The 14,174-nt window shown below is 51.4% G+C and overlaps 1 protein-coding gene across 2 annotated transcripts in view; it reads left to right on the forward strand.

Annotated features, from left to right (window-relative positions):
• The window catches only part of SAP30BP (SAP30 binding protein), a 32,550-nt gene that overhangs the window by 8,380 nt on the left and 9,996 nt on the right, over positions 1 to 14,174 (forward strand). For both annotated transcript variants that reach the window (XM_065897232.1, XM_065897233.1), the window contains one exon: positions 12,201 to 12,243. In XM_065897232.1, coding sequence (XP_065753304.1) covers positions 12,201 to 12,243 — 43 coding nt within the window. The remainder of the gene's footprint in view (positions 1 to 12,200; positions 12,244 to 14,174) is intronic.

The raw sequence follows: 14,174 nt of genomic DNA on the forward strand, positions 1-14,174 counted from the left end.
GCCTTCGCGTAACGAAGAGCTGCCCTTCGTCTCTGGCCAGGATTGAGTCAAGGTGCCACAGGAGGTAGTGAACGCTCTGTTTCTGGCCTTTTCAGGAACGAATGTCCTAAAAGAAATGTGAGGGTGGGGTTGGACTAAGACCCCCAGGGTGTTTCTGGGAAAGGACTTGGCATTGTGGATAAGCAAAGTTGAGTATTCTCCAACTGTATCATCTGTTGACTTTAGGAAGTACAAATGTAGAGTACAAAGACTGGAAATTGCCCTTATTTTTATCACTCTGATGTTTGGGGTTACCTATGAGTGCCAAGTCCCATATTTGGGAATTTGAGGAAGAGATGAGAACTCCAGACCCCCCTCTGTAGGGAGCCTTTGGTCCTGATCCATCAGCCCGGGGTGGCAGGGATGGGGCCCTCGGGTTGCTGAGTTTGCCCTAAACTAGGGAAAAGGAGCTGGAGCACGTGGCAGTGTCCCACGGGAAACAGTGCTTCAGCACTTCTGTTCCACCGTATCTTGTTCTCTGACTTCAACTTTCTGGTCTCTTCAGTAAGCAGCGCGACTCAGATGTTTCAGTTACTCAGCAGAAGGTGGCACTGCTGTCCTAGAAAAAGTCGGACTAGGAGTGGCAGTCGTCTGTCCAGCTCCTTAGCACAGGGCCAGGGGCCCGAAGGATCAAGTGTTTCCTCCATGTGTTTGCCCTTGGCCTGTGAGCTTCCCTTTTCACCACTCTCCTTTGTCCTTGTTTTACCTCAGTTGCCCTGGAACTTTTCCCCTTGTTTATTTTTTTCCCCACTCCCACAGTTCCCGTGGATAAAGGTATTTCCGCTCACTCACTGTCCCTGACACACTCTTCCTTTGCAAACAAACACGGGCACTGATGAGCTAGCACAGGCAAGCTGGAGCAGCCCATTGCCAAGCTGACTGGGAGGCCCGGCTTCCCGGTGCGGGGTGGGATGGCCGGCCCCCTGAGGCGCTGTGGTCCAGGCTTTGACCCAGGGAAAGAATCCTCTCAGCCCAAGGAGCAAACATCTGTCAAAATAAAAGTGTCTCTGGGTCAAAGAGGTGACATCGGGTGGGGAAAAAATTGTGCCAGCATTTTTTAAAAGGCATGTACAACCCCAGCTCAAAGAAAACATTTAAAAAATCCTTCGAGCCCAAAAGAAGTGCAGAAATGTGGCGTTCACAACTCAGAGCCGGTCTAGTGGGTTTGGAGTCAGAAGACCTGGGTTGAGCACTGGCTCAGCTGCCCTCCAGCTGTGGCCAACAGGCACATAACTTAAACTGTGCTCAGCCCAGCTGAGGTCCGGGCCATGACACCCACTGTTCCAGGTGATAGGAGAGAACGTGTAGGAACAAGCTTTTCTCAGCCTAAGATGCAGCTGTGAGCAGTACTCAGCCTTCTCACCCAAACACAGTCTGATTCTACGCCCTCATCCTGGAGGTCAGAAGTTGCCACAGTTTGTCAGTTCACGGCACCCTTGGTATCACAGGAAGTTTTCACAGAACTCCTAGGCCAAAAGAAATGACCTAACAATTCTGTTTATTAAGTAATTTGCTGCCTGCAGTCAGCATCTGTGTCCTCACAATTTAGTAGCCACTTGAAAAAAATAATACATAAATTAGTGTGGTATCTGACAGATGTCAAGTAATGCTGTTTCCCTTGAAATTTTTAAATATCACCGGCACCTTTGTAGGGGGGGTCTGGGGGGCCTTGATGGACAGCTTGGGAACTGTGCTGGTAGATATTCTTAGAGTCCCAGAGCGGTGGGGCTTGGTGAAGTCCTCGCTCAGCGCGGTGAACGGGCCTCTGCCTTCGGTGGCTACACGTACACACCTGAATTCCCTCAAGAAGGTCGAGCGTCTTCATCGCCGTGTGTTGTTAGTTGACTCAGAGTTTAGATGAAGGATTTGCCTTGGGAAGAACTGACTCGGTAATTCCCAAACTTCCTCTCCTCTCCAGCCCTTCCCCACCCCCCTGCCCCGACCCAGCACTATTATTGATCTTTTAAAATGTCAGAATCAAAGATCTGGAGACCGAAAACAGCCCGAGGAGCTTGTTTCAACAACAGGAGTCTGTTGTTGACAACTGATTCTAGGAAGCACTTTCGGGAGCCTGCCAGCCATTCTCTTATTCACCGCGAAAGGGGAGAGGCTGCCAGTTTCCGCAGGATCCATGCAGAGCAAAATGTTTTCCTCTTTGGGCTTTGGGTGTGTTTGCTATACCTCCAGGACTCTGGAATCGGAAAAGGAGCTGCTAAGCTTTTCACAGACAAGCAGCGTGGGTTCTGGTCATCCTGAAGGCTACTTCAGAGGGCAGATTGTGGGCTGCAGCAGAGGGACCAAGGCCCTTTCCAGCCAGTGGAGATGGGTCGTTGTGTGCCTTTGCTTGGTGAGCTTCTGGGGAACCCCCACTTGAGGAATGTTCTATTGAGAATTATTTTTCAGGATGGGACAGCAAAGGTTATCTTGTTAGAGCTTAAACTTGGACATTTTCTTAGAGGTCTTTGACATGGAAAGGGTCATATAGCACTCTTCCTAGTGGTTATCTTGTCAGGGTTTTGTTGTTTTTATATTGTGCCTATTTTATTGTCAGCCTATTAGAGAAGCAAGGTTGAATATTTAAGAAAAGAAAAAAATCACCTAATTCCATGATCATAACAGTGCAGCCATTTTCATTCTTCCGTCTTTTTAGGTTTACCTGTATAATAGCATATATATTTTGTATCCAGTTTTGTTCTCATTTGTATTATAAACATTTTCACTGTTGCTATAGTTTGGGTAATTATATAATAGCATGACACAGATGAAAAAATAACACTTGAAAATTAAGTGGTGGGTTATATCTCAATAAAACTGCTGTAGGGAAATTTTTTGTGTGATTTTCTAAATACCTCCAAATGGGGAATGACGAAGAAAAGATTGAGATTCACCAGCTTTTGTTCTAGCAGTAATACCAGTGAGTAGCAGCACACTTCTTCACATCACTTCCCTTAGTTCTTCTCATATATTCAGCTATAGCTAAAGTAAAATCCAAAAATGGTACATTATAGTAGCAAAATGTGAATATGTTTTTGTAACTGTTATTGAATAAAGTGTTATGTAGGCAGTTTCTTTCCAGTGAGATTCCCTGATGGACAGGAAATGTGCCGTGCTCTTTACACAAGTCAAAAGAAAGAACTCATTCTTCAGAATTTCAGTTCTCATTGGAAGTCTGCAGGATTGTTCACCCAGTAAGGGAGGCTGGCTTCGTAGGATTCGGTTTTGGTAGCGTATTTTCTGTAAGCCCCCAGGAAATCTCTAGGCTAAGGACGGGGTGGCAGCACCCACCGTGTATATGATTAAGTCCTCAGGACCTTGTCTTCCGTTCAAGTCAACTCAGACATTACTCGCTGGGGCACCATGGATTCTTGAGCTCTTTCCCCTGATCGTTATAGTTAAAAGGTAAAAGTCAAGGGTTTAACACCTGCTTTGCCTGTGATCTGCTATGGAGTCATTCCTGGAGAGGAATTTTTACCTCTGGTATTCGATGTTGGCTTCCCCAGTGGTTGAAACAAGGGCTTCGAAGAAACTGTGACTATTCACAGCCTCCTGGTCTCAAGGGAGGAAGTGAGAAGTTGGGAAGTGGTATCTCTAGGCTTCGGAGTCAGGCTGGAGCTTGAATTCCAACGTTGCCATTTATTGGGCAAGAAACTGCTTCATTGTATTTTGCTTCAGTTTGCTCGTCTGTAAAAGGGAAATAATAAAATCTGCTTCATGGGGTTTTTATGAGACTTGAATAACATATGTTAGCTTTTACTGAGTTCTGTTTAGAGTGTGAATATATGCTTGGTCCCTCAATGTTGGTTTTATTTTCCTATCTGCCCCCCATGTTCCGCACCCCCCCATACCCCATGATCCTTTGAGTACTTATTAGAAAAAAAAAAAAAAATGACAGCATGACTCACCTAGGACCAGAGAAGGAAATGGCCCTTGACCATTGCTGGCTTGTGAGCCATCCACTCTTTTTTTTGAATTTTGGAAGTACTATGTATTTATTGTGATTGAGTTATATGTACATTTACAAAGAGATAACCACCCAGATTACAGGCTACAGAATCCTGGCAACAGCCCAGAAAGCCCCTGGGAACAACTGAACATTCAGTGGAACATCTTCTCGCCTGTGACTGCTAGGCAGCCACTCAGGTTAGTGCACACGCGTGTGCAAAATTTATGGAAAAAGCTGCACTCAGCCAATATGCAACAGATGAGCCGCATCCACTCTTAACTTCTGGCTATTGTAATTAGGCCTTTGAACTGTTGAAAATGCCCAGGCTTATTTAACATTGGCATTTCCTTGCTCTCACCGCAGTGAATAGCCACGTGGCCTTCTTTAGGCCTGGTCTTTAGCGAGGCGGGAGTTGGTTGCCCTTGCAGAGTGAGTGACACGGAATTTCCATGCTGGGGAGAACCCACCCACCCCAGGCCGGGGTCTACAAGTCTGTCTGGGTGGTGATCTGAACTGAGCAGCAGACAGAAAGACAGAGACAGGGCGGGCTGTGGAAATAGCTGTCTTGTCCAGATTGAAAGAAACCCAAGGTAGGTCCTTTGTCTTGCCACCTCCCGAAGAAGGCCTGGCTAATATCTGTAGCTGAACACCGCTGGGAGAAATGTTGTGATTGCTGGAAGTTGTGGTCTCCTGCAAAGAGCAAGAAGGACCATTTTTCTCCCTCTAACCCCTACTCTTGGCTGCACTGCAGCTGCCATCAGGGCCTTCTTGACTGTACTCGCTCCCAGTCAGCTGAAGCCCCAGAAGCCCCACCCTGCCTCTGTGTGGTTCTCCATCCAAGAAGGAGCTGCTACGTGCCCGGTCCGCCTGCCCATCAGCCGTGCAAGCCCTGACAGACTTCCTTCCCTACGGGACTACATGCCACGGATTACTAACCAAGGCGTGGCTGGGGCCTTCCCCAGTGATGATTTATCTTTTTGAAATTTATGATGCAGAAGGCAAGCTGCCTGTCTTTAGGGATCCAGCACTTCTCACCTTCGTTCTGTGTTTCAGTCCATGTCCCTTGAGATGTTACTGTGTGATTTCTGGATTTGACAGGATTTTATTCGTTTGTATTCTTAACATTGGGATACAATTGAAAACTAAATTTTCCCTAAGCAGTGCCTTAAAGATTCTGGCGTTCCCTCTGGCCCTGTAGATAGTTAATCCTCTTCCTACCAGTATGTACGTGAGGACCAGTGTGCATGTCCACACTCCTGGCTTTCTAGCATCTCACTGCTTTTTGCCCCGATGTTAATCTAACATTGCAGCTTGGCGGTTGACCCCCCAGGCAAGATAATGCTTTCGTAATTGGGTGGCACTGTCGAGGTGTGTCTCAAAAACTTGGCTTTGCTGTCCTCAGCCTCACAAAGCTGTCTTCTTTGTCCTTGTCTGGCTCCAAGCTCTCCAACTCAAAGCATAGAGACACTGTTTTTGTGGAAAACCCTTAAGAAGAAAGTGCAGCCTGGCCTCACCACTGAGGACTTGACTCAAATCCTTGACGTGAGGTAACGTCTCTGCTCAGGCACAGCCCACCTGACACGCTGGGCGGGAGAGAGAGAAATGGAATGGCCCTCTCTGAGCATCTTCTACAGCTTTCAAGAAACTCAGGGTCTTCAGGGGTCTTGAATCAAATCTGTGGTTACGCTTGCTATAGTCAGATAATAGAGTCTCCCCTTCAGAAGTGGCTCCAGCCAGAGCTTTGCCTTCACGTGAATTCTGGTTGGTTCCACGTGACAGAGCATCAGCGCCATGCTGAGCCCTGTGGGCATCACTGGAGGCAGGATTTTCGGAGAGAGACTGTTCCTCTCCCCTTCCCCTCCTTTGCTTCAGTCTTCAAGGCCAGCTCTAGAGCTGGCTTAGTTTGTCTTGGCAGATGCCTGTTTAACGCTTTTCCTGTAGAAACCTCTCTGCTTGGGGCGCTGAGCCTTCCCGGCAGTGAGCTGGGAGTGAAGGCGAGTCCACTGCATCCAAAGTGGCCCCACCGACTTCCGCCCATTTTTGTGATAAGTTGAGTGTTTCCATCCCCAGGCAGGCAGCCTGCCGTGGCAGTGGCCCAATCCTGACCAACAGGATACAGCCGAAGGAAATGTGCGGGTGATGGGCTTTCTCCAGGGCTCTCCTGGGTGTGTGGGTAGAACAACCCACACCAGGCATTTGTGCCACGGGTGGGCTGTCCCCCACGCGGCACTGGGTTCAGTGACTTCCACTGAGTCTTGGGTTACTGCCACTCTCGATCCACGCCCCCAACCGTGTCTGTCAAACGACAGTAATTTTATTCTGGAGCTTGGAGGTATCTCAACAAAAGTTCCAGAGTTGCTGCTTTCTTGGCAACCTGGAGTGACTCACAGGTGCCTCAGAAAACCTCATTTGACCATCAGCTTGCAGCTTTCAGGAGGGCTTCCTGGGCGCACCGGTGGCTCCTGGGGCAGCAGGGTCGTCTGCCCACGACTTCATGAGCCTGTTGTGAGAGTTAGATGAGATCGCTCGCTGAAGTACTTAGCGTGATCCCTAAACTTACCCCAGACTGAACTTGGTTCATCCCACATGCCCGGTATTTGGCCCATTGCCTGGTACATAATAAATGCTTGATAAGTTATTGACGAACTATACGGTAATTCTTTTTTTGTCTTAAGATTAGGAGCAACAAGGTAGATTTAAGGGATTTTTTTTAATTCAGCATTGGTGCCTCCACATGCACACCTTCCTGCTTGTCCCATATCAACCTTTACTGCAGCTCTAGCCCCTTTATTTAGCTCCTCCGCTGGCCTCCCTTTCTTTTCTTTTCCTTTTTTTTTTTTTTTTTTTTTTTTTTTTGCGGTGTGCGGGCCTCTCCGGCTCCGGATGCGCAGGCCCAGCGGCCATGGCACACGGGCCCAGCCGCTCCGAGGCATGTGGGATCTTCCCGGACCGGGGCACGGACCCGTGTCCCCTGCATCCGCAGGCGGACTCTCAAGCACTGCGCCACGAGGGAAGCCCAACAATGGCCTCCCTTTCTTATATCGAGTCCACACATTGAAATTAACTGTGGACTTGAACAGGTTTGGAGTCTGGGGGTTAATGCACTACAGATGATGGTGGCTTTGAAACCCTAAACTGGACTGAAGAAAAACTGACCACTGGGCAGTTAACCGATTAGAAAGGAGAGAGGGAGAAAGTTTGTGTGTCTGTCTGTCTGTCATCAGTGTTTGAGCACCTGTTGTGGGCAGGGCACTGACTATTGCAGGTGCTGGGAACACAGTGGTAAACAAGACAGTGAGAGCACAGAATAGGGCAGATGTCTTGTTGGCCAGTTGTGGGTGTGGTGGAGGAAAGCTTCCTTGAACCAAGGTCTGAAGTCTGAATGGGGCTTACTAGGCAGGAGTGGGGAGGGGATGATCCAGGGAGCAGCTTTGCCAGGATCCGGGTGTGGGGAGAGTGCTGAAATGGCCGGCAGGGAGCCCCCGGCGCTTCAGGCCACAGTGAGGGTTCATTTTTAAGTGGGTACCCTGCTCATGAAGTGAGATGTCATTAGGATGTCATTAGGGTGTTATAACTCCTGGGGCAGCCCCAGGTCTGAGAGGACAGAAGATTTGGGAGGCTTTGTTTTGCTAATCTGCCTCCCCAGCTGTCCCCTAGTTTTAAGATGCAGGATTTTACATCATCCAACAGAAAACATAAGTCTGTAGCATTCTTTCCCCTGTTCAGAGTGCTTTCTCTGTGCCTAATGCTCCCAGAACTGGGGAGAAAAGGCGACATTGAGGTTTGGCAGAATCCAGCTGCCGGAAGCTACGTTGCTTTGTCTCAAGTTGGACGCCGGACCTTTGAGTGCACTTGGTGGGGCTGGTTCCAGGAAGGGTTGATGAAGCATTGTTGGCTGTAAATAAACCTCCATTCTCCCCACTAGAAGCTGCTACTCCTCTGCTGAGTAAATCCTCCCAGCTCACATGGCAGCTTGTCCTGCTTCATGGAGCCATATTGTTTTTCCTTCCTTCCTCTGCTCCAGTCATAGTTTTGCCGGTGGCCGGACTTTTATATTCTCTGCAGGGGGAACGACATTTCAGATTCTGTAATTCCTGAGGACGAGGCCCCTTCCATGGCCGTTAGATTCTTCCACGTCTCAGGCACAGTTGATTAAGAAGTCAACGGTGTTGGGTTCAGACCACAGTCCTCCAGGGACGACCCCCAGCCCGCAGCAGCCACTCGTGCCCCGGTCGGTGGGACTGAAGTGAAGCCCAGGGAGGTTGGAGGGGTGCAGACAGTCTGAAGAAGCCTCAGAGCTCTCTTTCCTCCCCTCCCTTTCCCATCTTCTCACTAGGCTTCTTAGGAAGATGTGGATTTTGTTTTGCTTTGTTTTTCCTTGTGTCTTAATTGGACTTGAACTAGAGAGCAGAAACGATTTACCTGGTATTTTCTCCTAGGAACTGCTATGTGAGATGCTCTCCTAGGCAAGAAAAGCGCTCAGCCTGCTGTGTCTGAGGGGCGTGTGCTGTCACGTCCAGGTCTGGCCAGGTCTCTGGGCTGTGGGCTTCATGCCTCCCGGCTGACGCAGACATCCAACCGTCTGGTAAATAGATCTCCAGGCTGAGTTCATTTCTTTGAAGAACTGAATATCCACCTGGAGGCCAGGGAGGGTGGATTCACGCAAGTCAGGACAGGTGTCCTGTGTGCCTTCAGAAACACCGCTTTGGGGGAAGAAAAGGAAGAGTGGGTTCTTGTTGCTTTTTACTTGTATCCGCTCTGCTGCTCCCTTTCTGCCTCTTTAAGGACATGCTGAGACTCTCTATAGCAGGTTTTGTAAAACCAGTTTCTTGAACCACTGGCAGTTTAATGGTGTGAACCTTCCATCTCCTTAGCTCTGTCCTTTTAAATACTTCATCCGTTGTTTTTTCTGACACCATGGCTGGCTTCCGAGATAACTATCACGGGGTGCATTGTTCATTTTTGTGCCGAATTCCTGGTATCCGAGGCATGACTGTCTCTGGGTCTTTGTCTTGAATGACCGCCCCCCCTCCTCCCCGCAAGGCTGCTTTCATTGGATGAAACTTGCTTCAGTGGACGGTTGAGCATAAATGGTTCTAAAAAGCATCTTTGGGGTATTGGACCCCTGTCTTCAGTGGTCTCACTGGACACCCCGACTCTCCTTCCTTGCTGGGCTTTCGTCAGCATCACTTGAAGTCCTGCACCCAACTCCATTCCAAGAGCATGTGATGCTGTGGCTCAGGCCCTTTGTTGTGGGGCAGAGCCAAGCCCTTCTTCTCGGGGTCAGGGCAGGGGGTGGGGGGGTTAGGCTGCTTTAGGATCCGGAAGTACCGTACCACACCACATGCCCAGGAACTCAGCAGGCCCCCGGCCAGCTTGTTCACGTCAGAGGGCGGAGGAATTCCATTCTAAAGTGTAACAAGGTGTGGCCACCAAGAGTCACAGAGTCCCATTGTTTGATTCTCCAGGGCCTTAGGAGTCACACGGGTACATGTGACACGAATGGGGGATCTGAACAGCGACAGATTCCAAAGTCTTTCCAGGAGACCTTTGTGCAGAATTGTATGGCTTCCAGTCTGTGGAGGCTAATTTATACGTTTAGCTTTCAGGAGTCTCTCAAGGCAGGAGAATCTTCTCGCGGTTGGGTCCATGGCCCATCGGTCGATACTTTGCTTGGGGATAGTGTGGAGCTGGATTCCGCTGCTGGGAAGGTGGGGTGCGACTTCTTTCTGTGGGTGCTGGGTTTGGGATTGATAAGAGGCCATAGCCCCAGGGGACTTGGGGTGCACTCTGGGCACTACCTGCCGCCTTCTGTCTGTGTGTCTGTATGTGTGTCTGTGTGTGTGTGTGCGCCCTGTGAGGGCAGAAAACCAGAGACTAGACTAGTTGGCAGATTGAAACCAACTACCCAGTTAATTTTTTTTGTTTTGTGGCGTGTGTAGAAAGATAAACTTGGGGGGAAATGAGGAGCCGAGCCAGAAAAGGAAAGACTGAAAGCAGTGGAGAGAACTTCCTGTTTGTGACTCTGCCCCATCATTTCTTTTTCTCCCAGAGACGTGACTAAACAGACCTCAGCTAAGCCAGGCCAGGGCCTTGAGAGACGCAGGAATCCCCACCTCTCCCTCCCCCTCCCCCTCCCTTCGCTGGGGCACAGGAGAGCCCCAGGGAGCCTCACACCCTTTAGTCTCACCAAGGAGCCCCTGGTGTGAACAAGTACTTTCCCCTTTGAAGAGAAGCTGCCTGTTTGGCGACTAACTTCCTGTGCCTCTGGAGCAGATGTGCTGAATTCCCACATGGATATCTTGCCTCTTTCCTCGCTGCTCTGCATTTTGGCCACGAAAGGGGCTGGGGCAGTGCTTTGGGAAAGAGCTCTAGGGGGCCTTTGAAGAATTAACGGGTCAGTCCTGTACGACCAGCCAAATGGCCCGGGAGGGGAGGAAGGATGTACCCAACTGATACTTTCCCACAATTAGCACCCAGAAAGCTGTCCCCTAGAGGGAAAATTTAAGGAACTTTTACAGTCCAACGTTTTGTTACTGCCATGCTCTTTAACATCGGTTCCTCCAGAGTCACAGCTACGAAGGGACTGTTGTGGGACCCGTGGAGACCAGCTCTCTCTGGAGAGCAGCTGATGGATAACCAGCCTGAATTTGGCACGGCAGCCCTCGGGTGCACCTCTCCTTTGCCCACCTGATCGGCAGGGGGCGGGTGGCTGGAGGAGACGTTTGCTAAGCAACCTGTCCTGGGCATTATGCCCATCCAGGTCGAATGAATAACTGCAGTGTGCCGAAGAATGAGGGGGTTTTGGCCCGTCCCAGAACCAGAAGGGACTTTTTGGAGAAGGGGGCTAAGAACTGCTGCTCTGGTCTTGGCGTGGAGCCCGGGGTGGGAGGGTGGTCTTCCTGCCCCTTCCCTTCTGAGACGTCACCTCAGCGTAACATTGCTTCGTGTCAGCGGAGTGCACAGAGCTCCACGGCCGTTTCCATGTGCCCATCGGGTCCAGAGTTTTTACTGTCTTATCTCCTCCCTCACCAGCCAGAGGCGGGGGTGGGGGGGTGGGCCGTGAGATCCAACAATCTCATGAGCACAGCTTCTGCCACTGTGATCATTACCGTGTTATGGCACTTGAGACCCCTGACCTAACTGTGTCTGAGGGGCTCGGTTTCCCCAGAAACGGTTTCTGCCATTGTGCATTTGGGGCAGCAGAAGCAAGGAAAGGCCTTCCTGCCCGAGGCGCCCGGGTGTGTGACCACGACGGGGACGGTGCCTTCTCCGGGCTGATTTGGTTTAGATGAAGCATTTGGGGCAGCAGAAGCAAGGAAAGGCCTTCCTGCCCGAGGCGCCCGGGTGTGTGACCACGACGGGGACGGTGCCTTCTCCGGGCTGATTTGGTTTAGATGAAGCATTTGCTCTGAGCGGTGAAATCCAGAGCAAGTCCAGAGCAGTCCGATGAGAAACCTCTGCTCCTAGGGCTCTGCACGCCGCCAGAACTGAAGGACGTGTGGGAGTGGGTGCTGGGGACCGGGGTTTGCAGGAAGGGTCAGAGAAAGCTTTTCTTTGGCGAGACCGTGAGCCAGCGGAAGGAGAGCTGACAGGTGGGCCAGCGAGAGCCAGAGTGAGGCTGCCTCCAAGCCGGGCCTTCCTGGGGCCAGTGCCGTGACTTGTTGAAGGCCCGCTGCCTGCCTGCCCCCGGGTTCCACGAGCTACCCCCTTGCGATAAAGCCTCTCTTTTTCTGCTGAAACTGAGAGTAAGAAAAATCTCTTGGGAGCAGACAGTCTTTTGCGTTCTGGTCTTGCGATTCTCGTGTTGTAAAGTAGCCACCTCTTGCTTCCTGGGCACCAGCTGGAGGCGCTGGTGTTCTGGGGCAGCTGGCCGGGCCCGGGGAGAGCAGCGAGCAGGGTCCATCCAGATGGGCAGCTGTCGCATGGCTGGTGTTTGCTCTCCTCAGCGTTAGGGGTACTGGTCACTGCTGGAGGCCGTGGAGGAGAGACTGAAGCAGGTGTGTGGAGCATCCCAGCTGCTCTGATGAAGGAAGAAGGGGTATTCGGAGGTTCAGGGGTCCCAGGATCCCCCAAAGTGTCCGCTCACTCTCGGGGCTCTTTACTGTGCTTTCACCTTTTCTCCTTCCTTAAAAGTCCTGAGTGGTGTCAGTGAGGAGAGTGACTGTGGGTCAGCAGGCCTGGGCTTACTCCTTGTGTTTCTGTTTTTCTTTTGCAGGATAACCCAGAAGTAGAAAAGCGAGATCCCCAGGAATTAGTTGGTGAGTATCCTGGTGCGGGGGGCGGGGAGCCTCACGCAGAACCAACCGGCTTCCAGCCACGCAGGTGGCTTCTCTCTGCTTCGGCCAAGGCAGCTGCTCTGCTGCTCTCACAGGGCCTTTGGCATTTTCTAAGACGTCTGGGTAAGACGCCCAGGGAACAATTCTTCTTTGACAGATTCACGGAGCATTTCACTGGGCTTTGGTCGGTTGCCAGTGTTGTCAGGAGGGATTCAGGGCCCCCGTCAGCTGGGAGCTCGTTTCCCTTGTGCCCTGCGTCCATCCTCCGGCCTTGTCCCCCCACTGCCCCCTCCGCTGGCATATTCACGGGCTCAAGGAGCAAACATGTGGCCTCTGCTGGCACCCTGCTCTGTCCCCAGGAGGGAACAGGCCTCACAGCCCCGGGGTCTGGGGCCCTTTGTGGGACTGGCCAGGGCAGTTACATTTCTGGAAAATGACACACGTGTCATCCCAGTTCCGTGCTAACCTCAGCCTCTTAATCCTTTTAGGAAGCCTCTCAGCCCCTTCAGTTTGGCGGCGGACTTTGTGAGGGGCTCTCCCAGGGCCTGGCCCGGCCTCACGGCGAGGGGATTGGCCCTCCCTCTCTGTGGCGACTGTGCCCGTCTCTCTCCACCTGCTCCACTTGTCTTCACAAAGCAGGTTCCTGCTTCTCAGGCGGCCTGCAGAGCCCGCTCCTCTGCTTCCAGACGGAGCCTTTGAGACATGTTTACCCTGCCCTGGGAGGCCCTGGACTCCGCCTGGAAATGCTGCTTCCTGCAGCCCCTCCAACCTGACCTTTCTCCGGATAGGATCCCTTCACCAGTGATGGGAGATAGGGACCCATTCTGGTTTTCCAGACTGAAAGAACTGAAAATTGTTCATTATATTTGTCTTCTGAGGAAGGATTGGGTAGCAGCGTGACCACACTGAGCAGCCCAAGTGCTCAGTGGGATCCTGCCTTTATCTCCGAGTTTTCTGATGAGTGGGGTATGAGTCTTTCCTACCCTATAAAACCCCAAATTTTCCTAAAACCTTAGAGTTTGCTCTTGGAAAATGGCACTGTAGGGGTGGCCCAGTTGGCTTCACGGGCAGAGAGAACAGAGCACAGCCTCACCAGGCAGCCCGTGGCCTTCTCCAAGTGGGTGATGGACTGGAGCCTCAGCCTCCTCTTGCCTCCAGTCCCTGCTGTTCACCACCAGGACGCTGCGGATGGAGCGTGGGGTCAGAGGTGCCGGCCCAGGAGCCCAACAAGGCAGCGCCCTCCACTCTTGCTGGCGGCGCTTAGCGAGCGGTGGAAAGTGTGTGGGCACCAGCCATCTCAGCCCCGACTTCTTCCACAGCCAGCTTTCACTTTTCCTCTCCTTGTCACTTTTTTTTTTTTTTTTTTTTTTTTGTGGTACACAGGCCTCTCACTGTTGTGGCCTCTCCCATTGCGGAGCACAGGCTCCGGACGCGCAGGCTCAGCGGCCATGGATCACGGGCCCAGCCGCTCCGCGGCATGTGGGATCTTCCCGGACCGGGGCACGAACCCGTGTCCCCTGCATCGGCAGGCGGACTCCCAACCACTGTGCCACCAGGGAAGCCCTCCTTGTCACTTTTTGAAAATAACTTTGTTGAGGTGTAACTTGCATAGAGTAAGATTCGTCAGCTTTTAGTGTTAACTCCCACCACAGTCGTGACGTAGAGCATTTCCATGACTCCAGAGTGTTCCCCCGTACCCCTCCCCTTGCAGACATTTCCTCCCTCAGCCTCAGGCAAGCAGTGATCTACTTTCTTCACTGTAGTTTTGTCTTTTTTAGGATTTCTTATAAATCAGGATTTGTTGGCCTCGGCACGATTGACATTTCGAGCTGGATAGTTCTTTGCAGTGGGGGCCTGGCCTGTGCACTGTACAGTGTTTTAGCAGCATCCCTGGTCTCTGCCCACTAGGTGCC

This window comes from Phocoena phocoena, chromosome 19, assembly GCF_963924675.1.
Source record: "Phocoena phocoena chromosome 19, mPhoPho1.1, whole genome shotgun sequence".
NCBI classification, from domain to species: domain Eukaryota; kingdom Metazoa; phylum Chordata; class Mammalia; order Artiodactyla; family Phocoenidae; genus Phocoena; species Phocoena phocoena.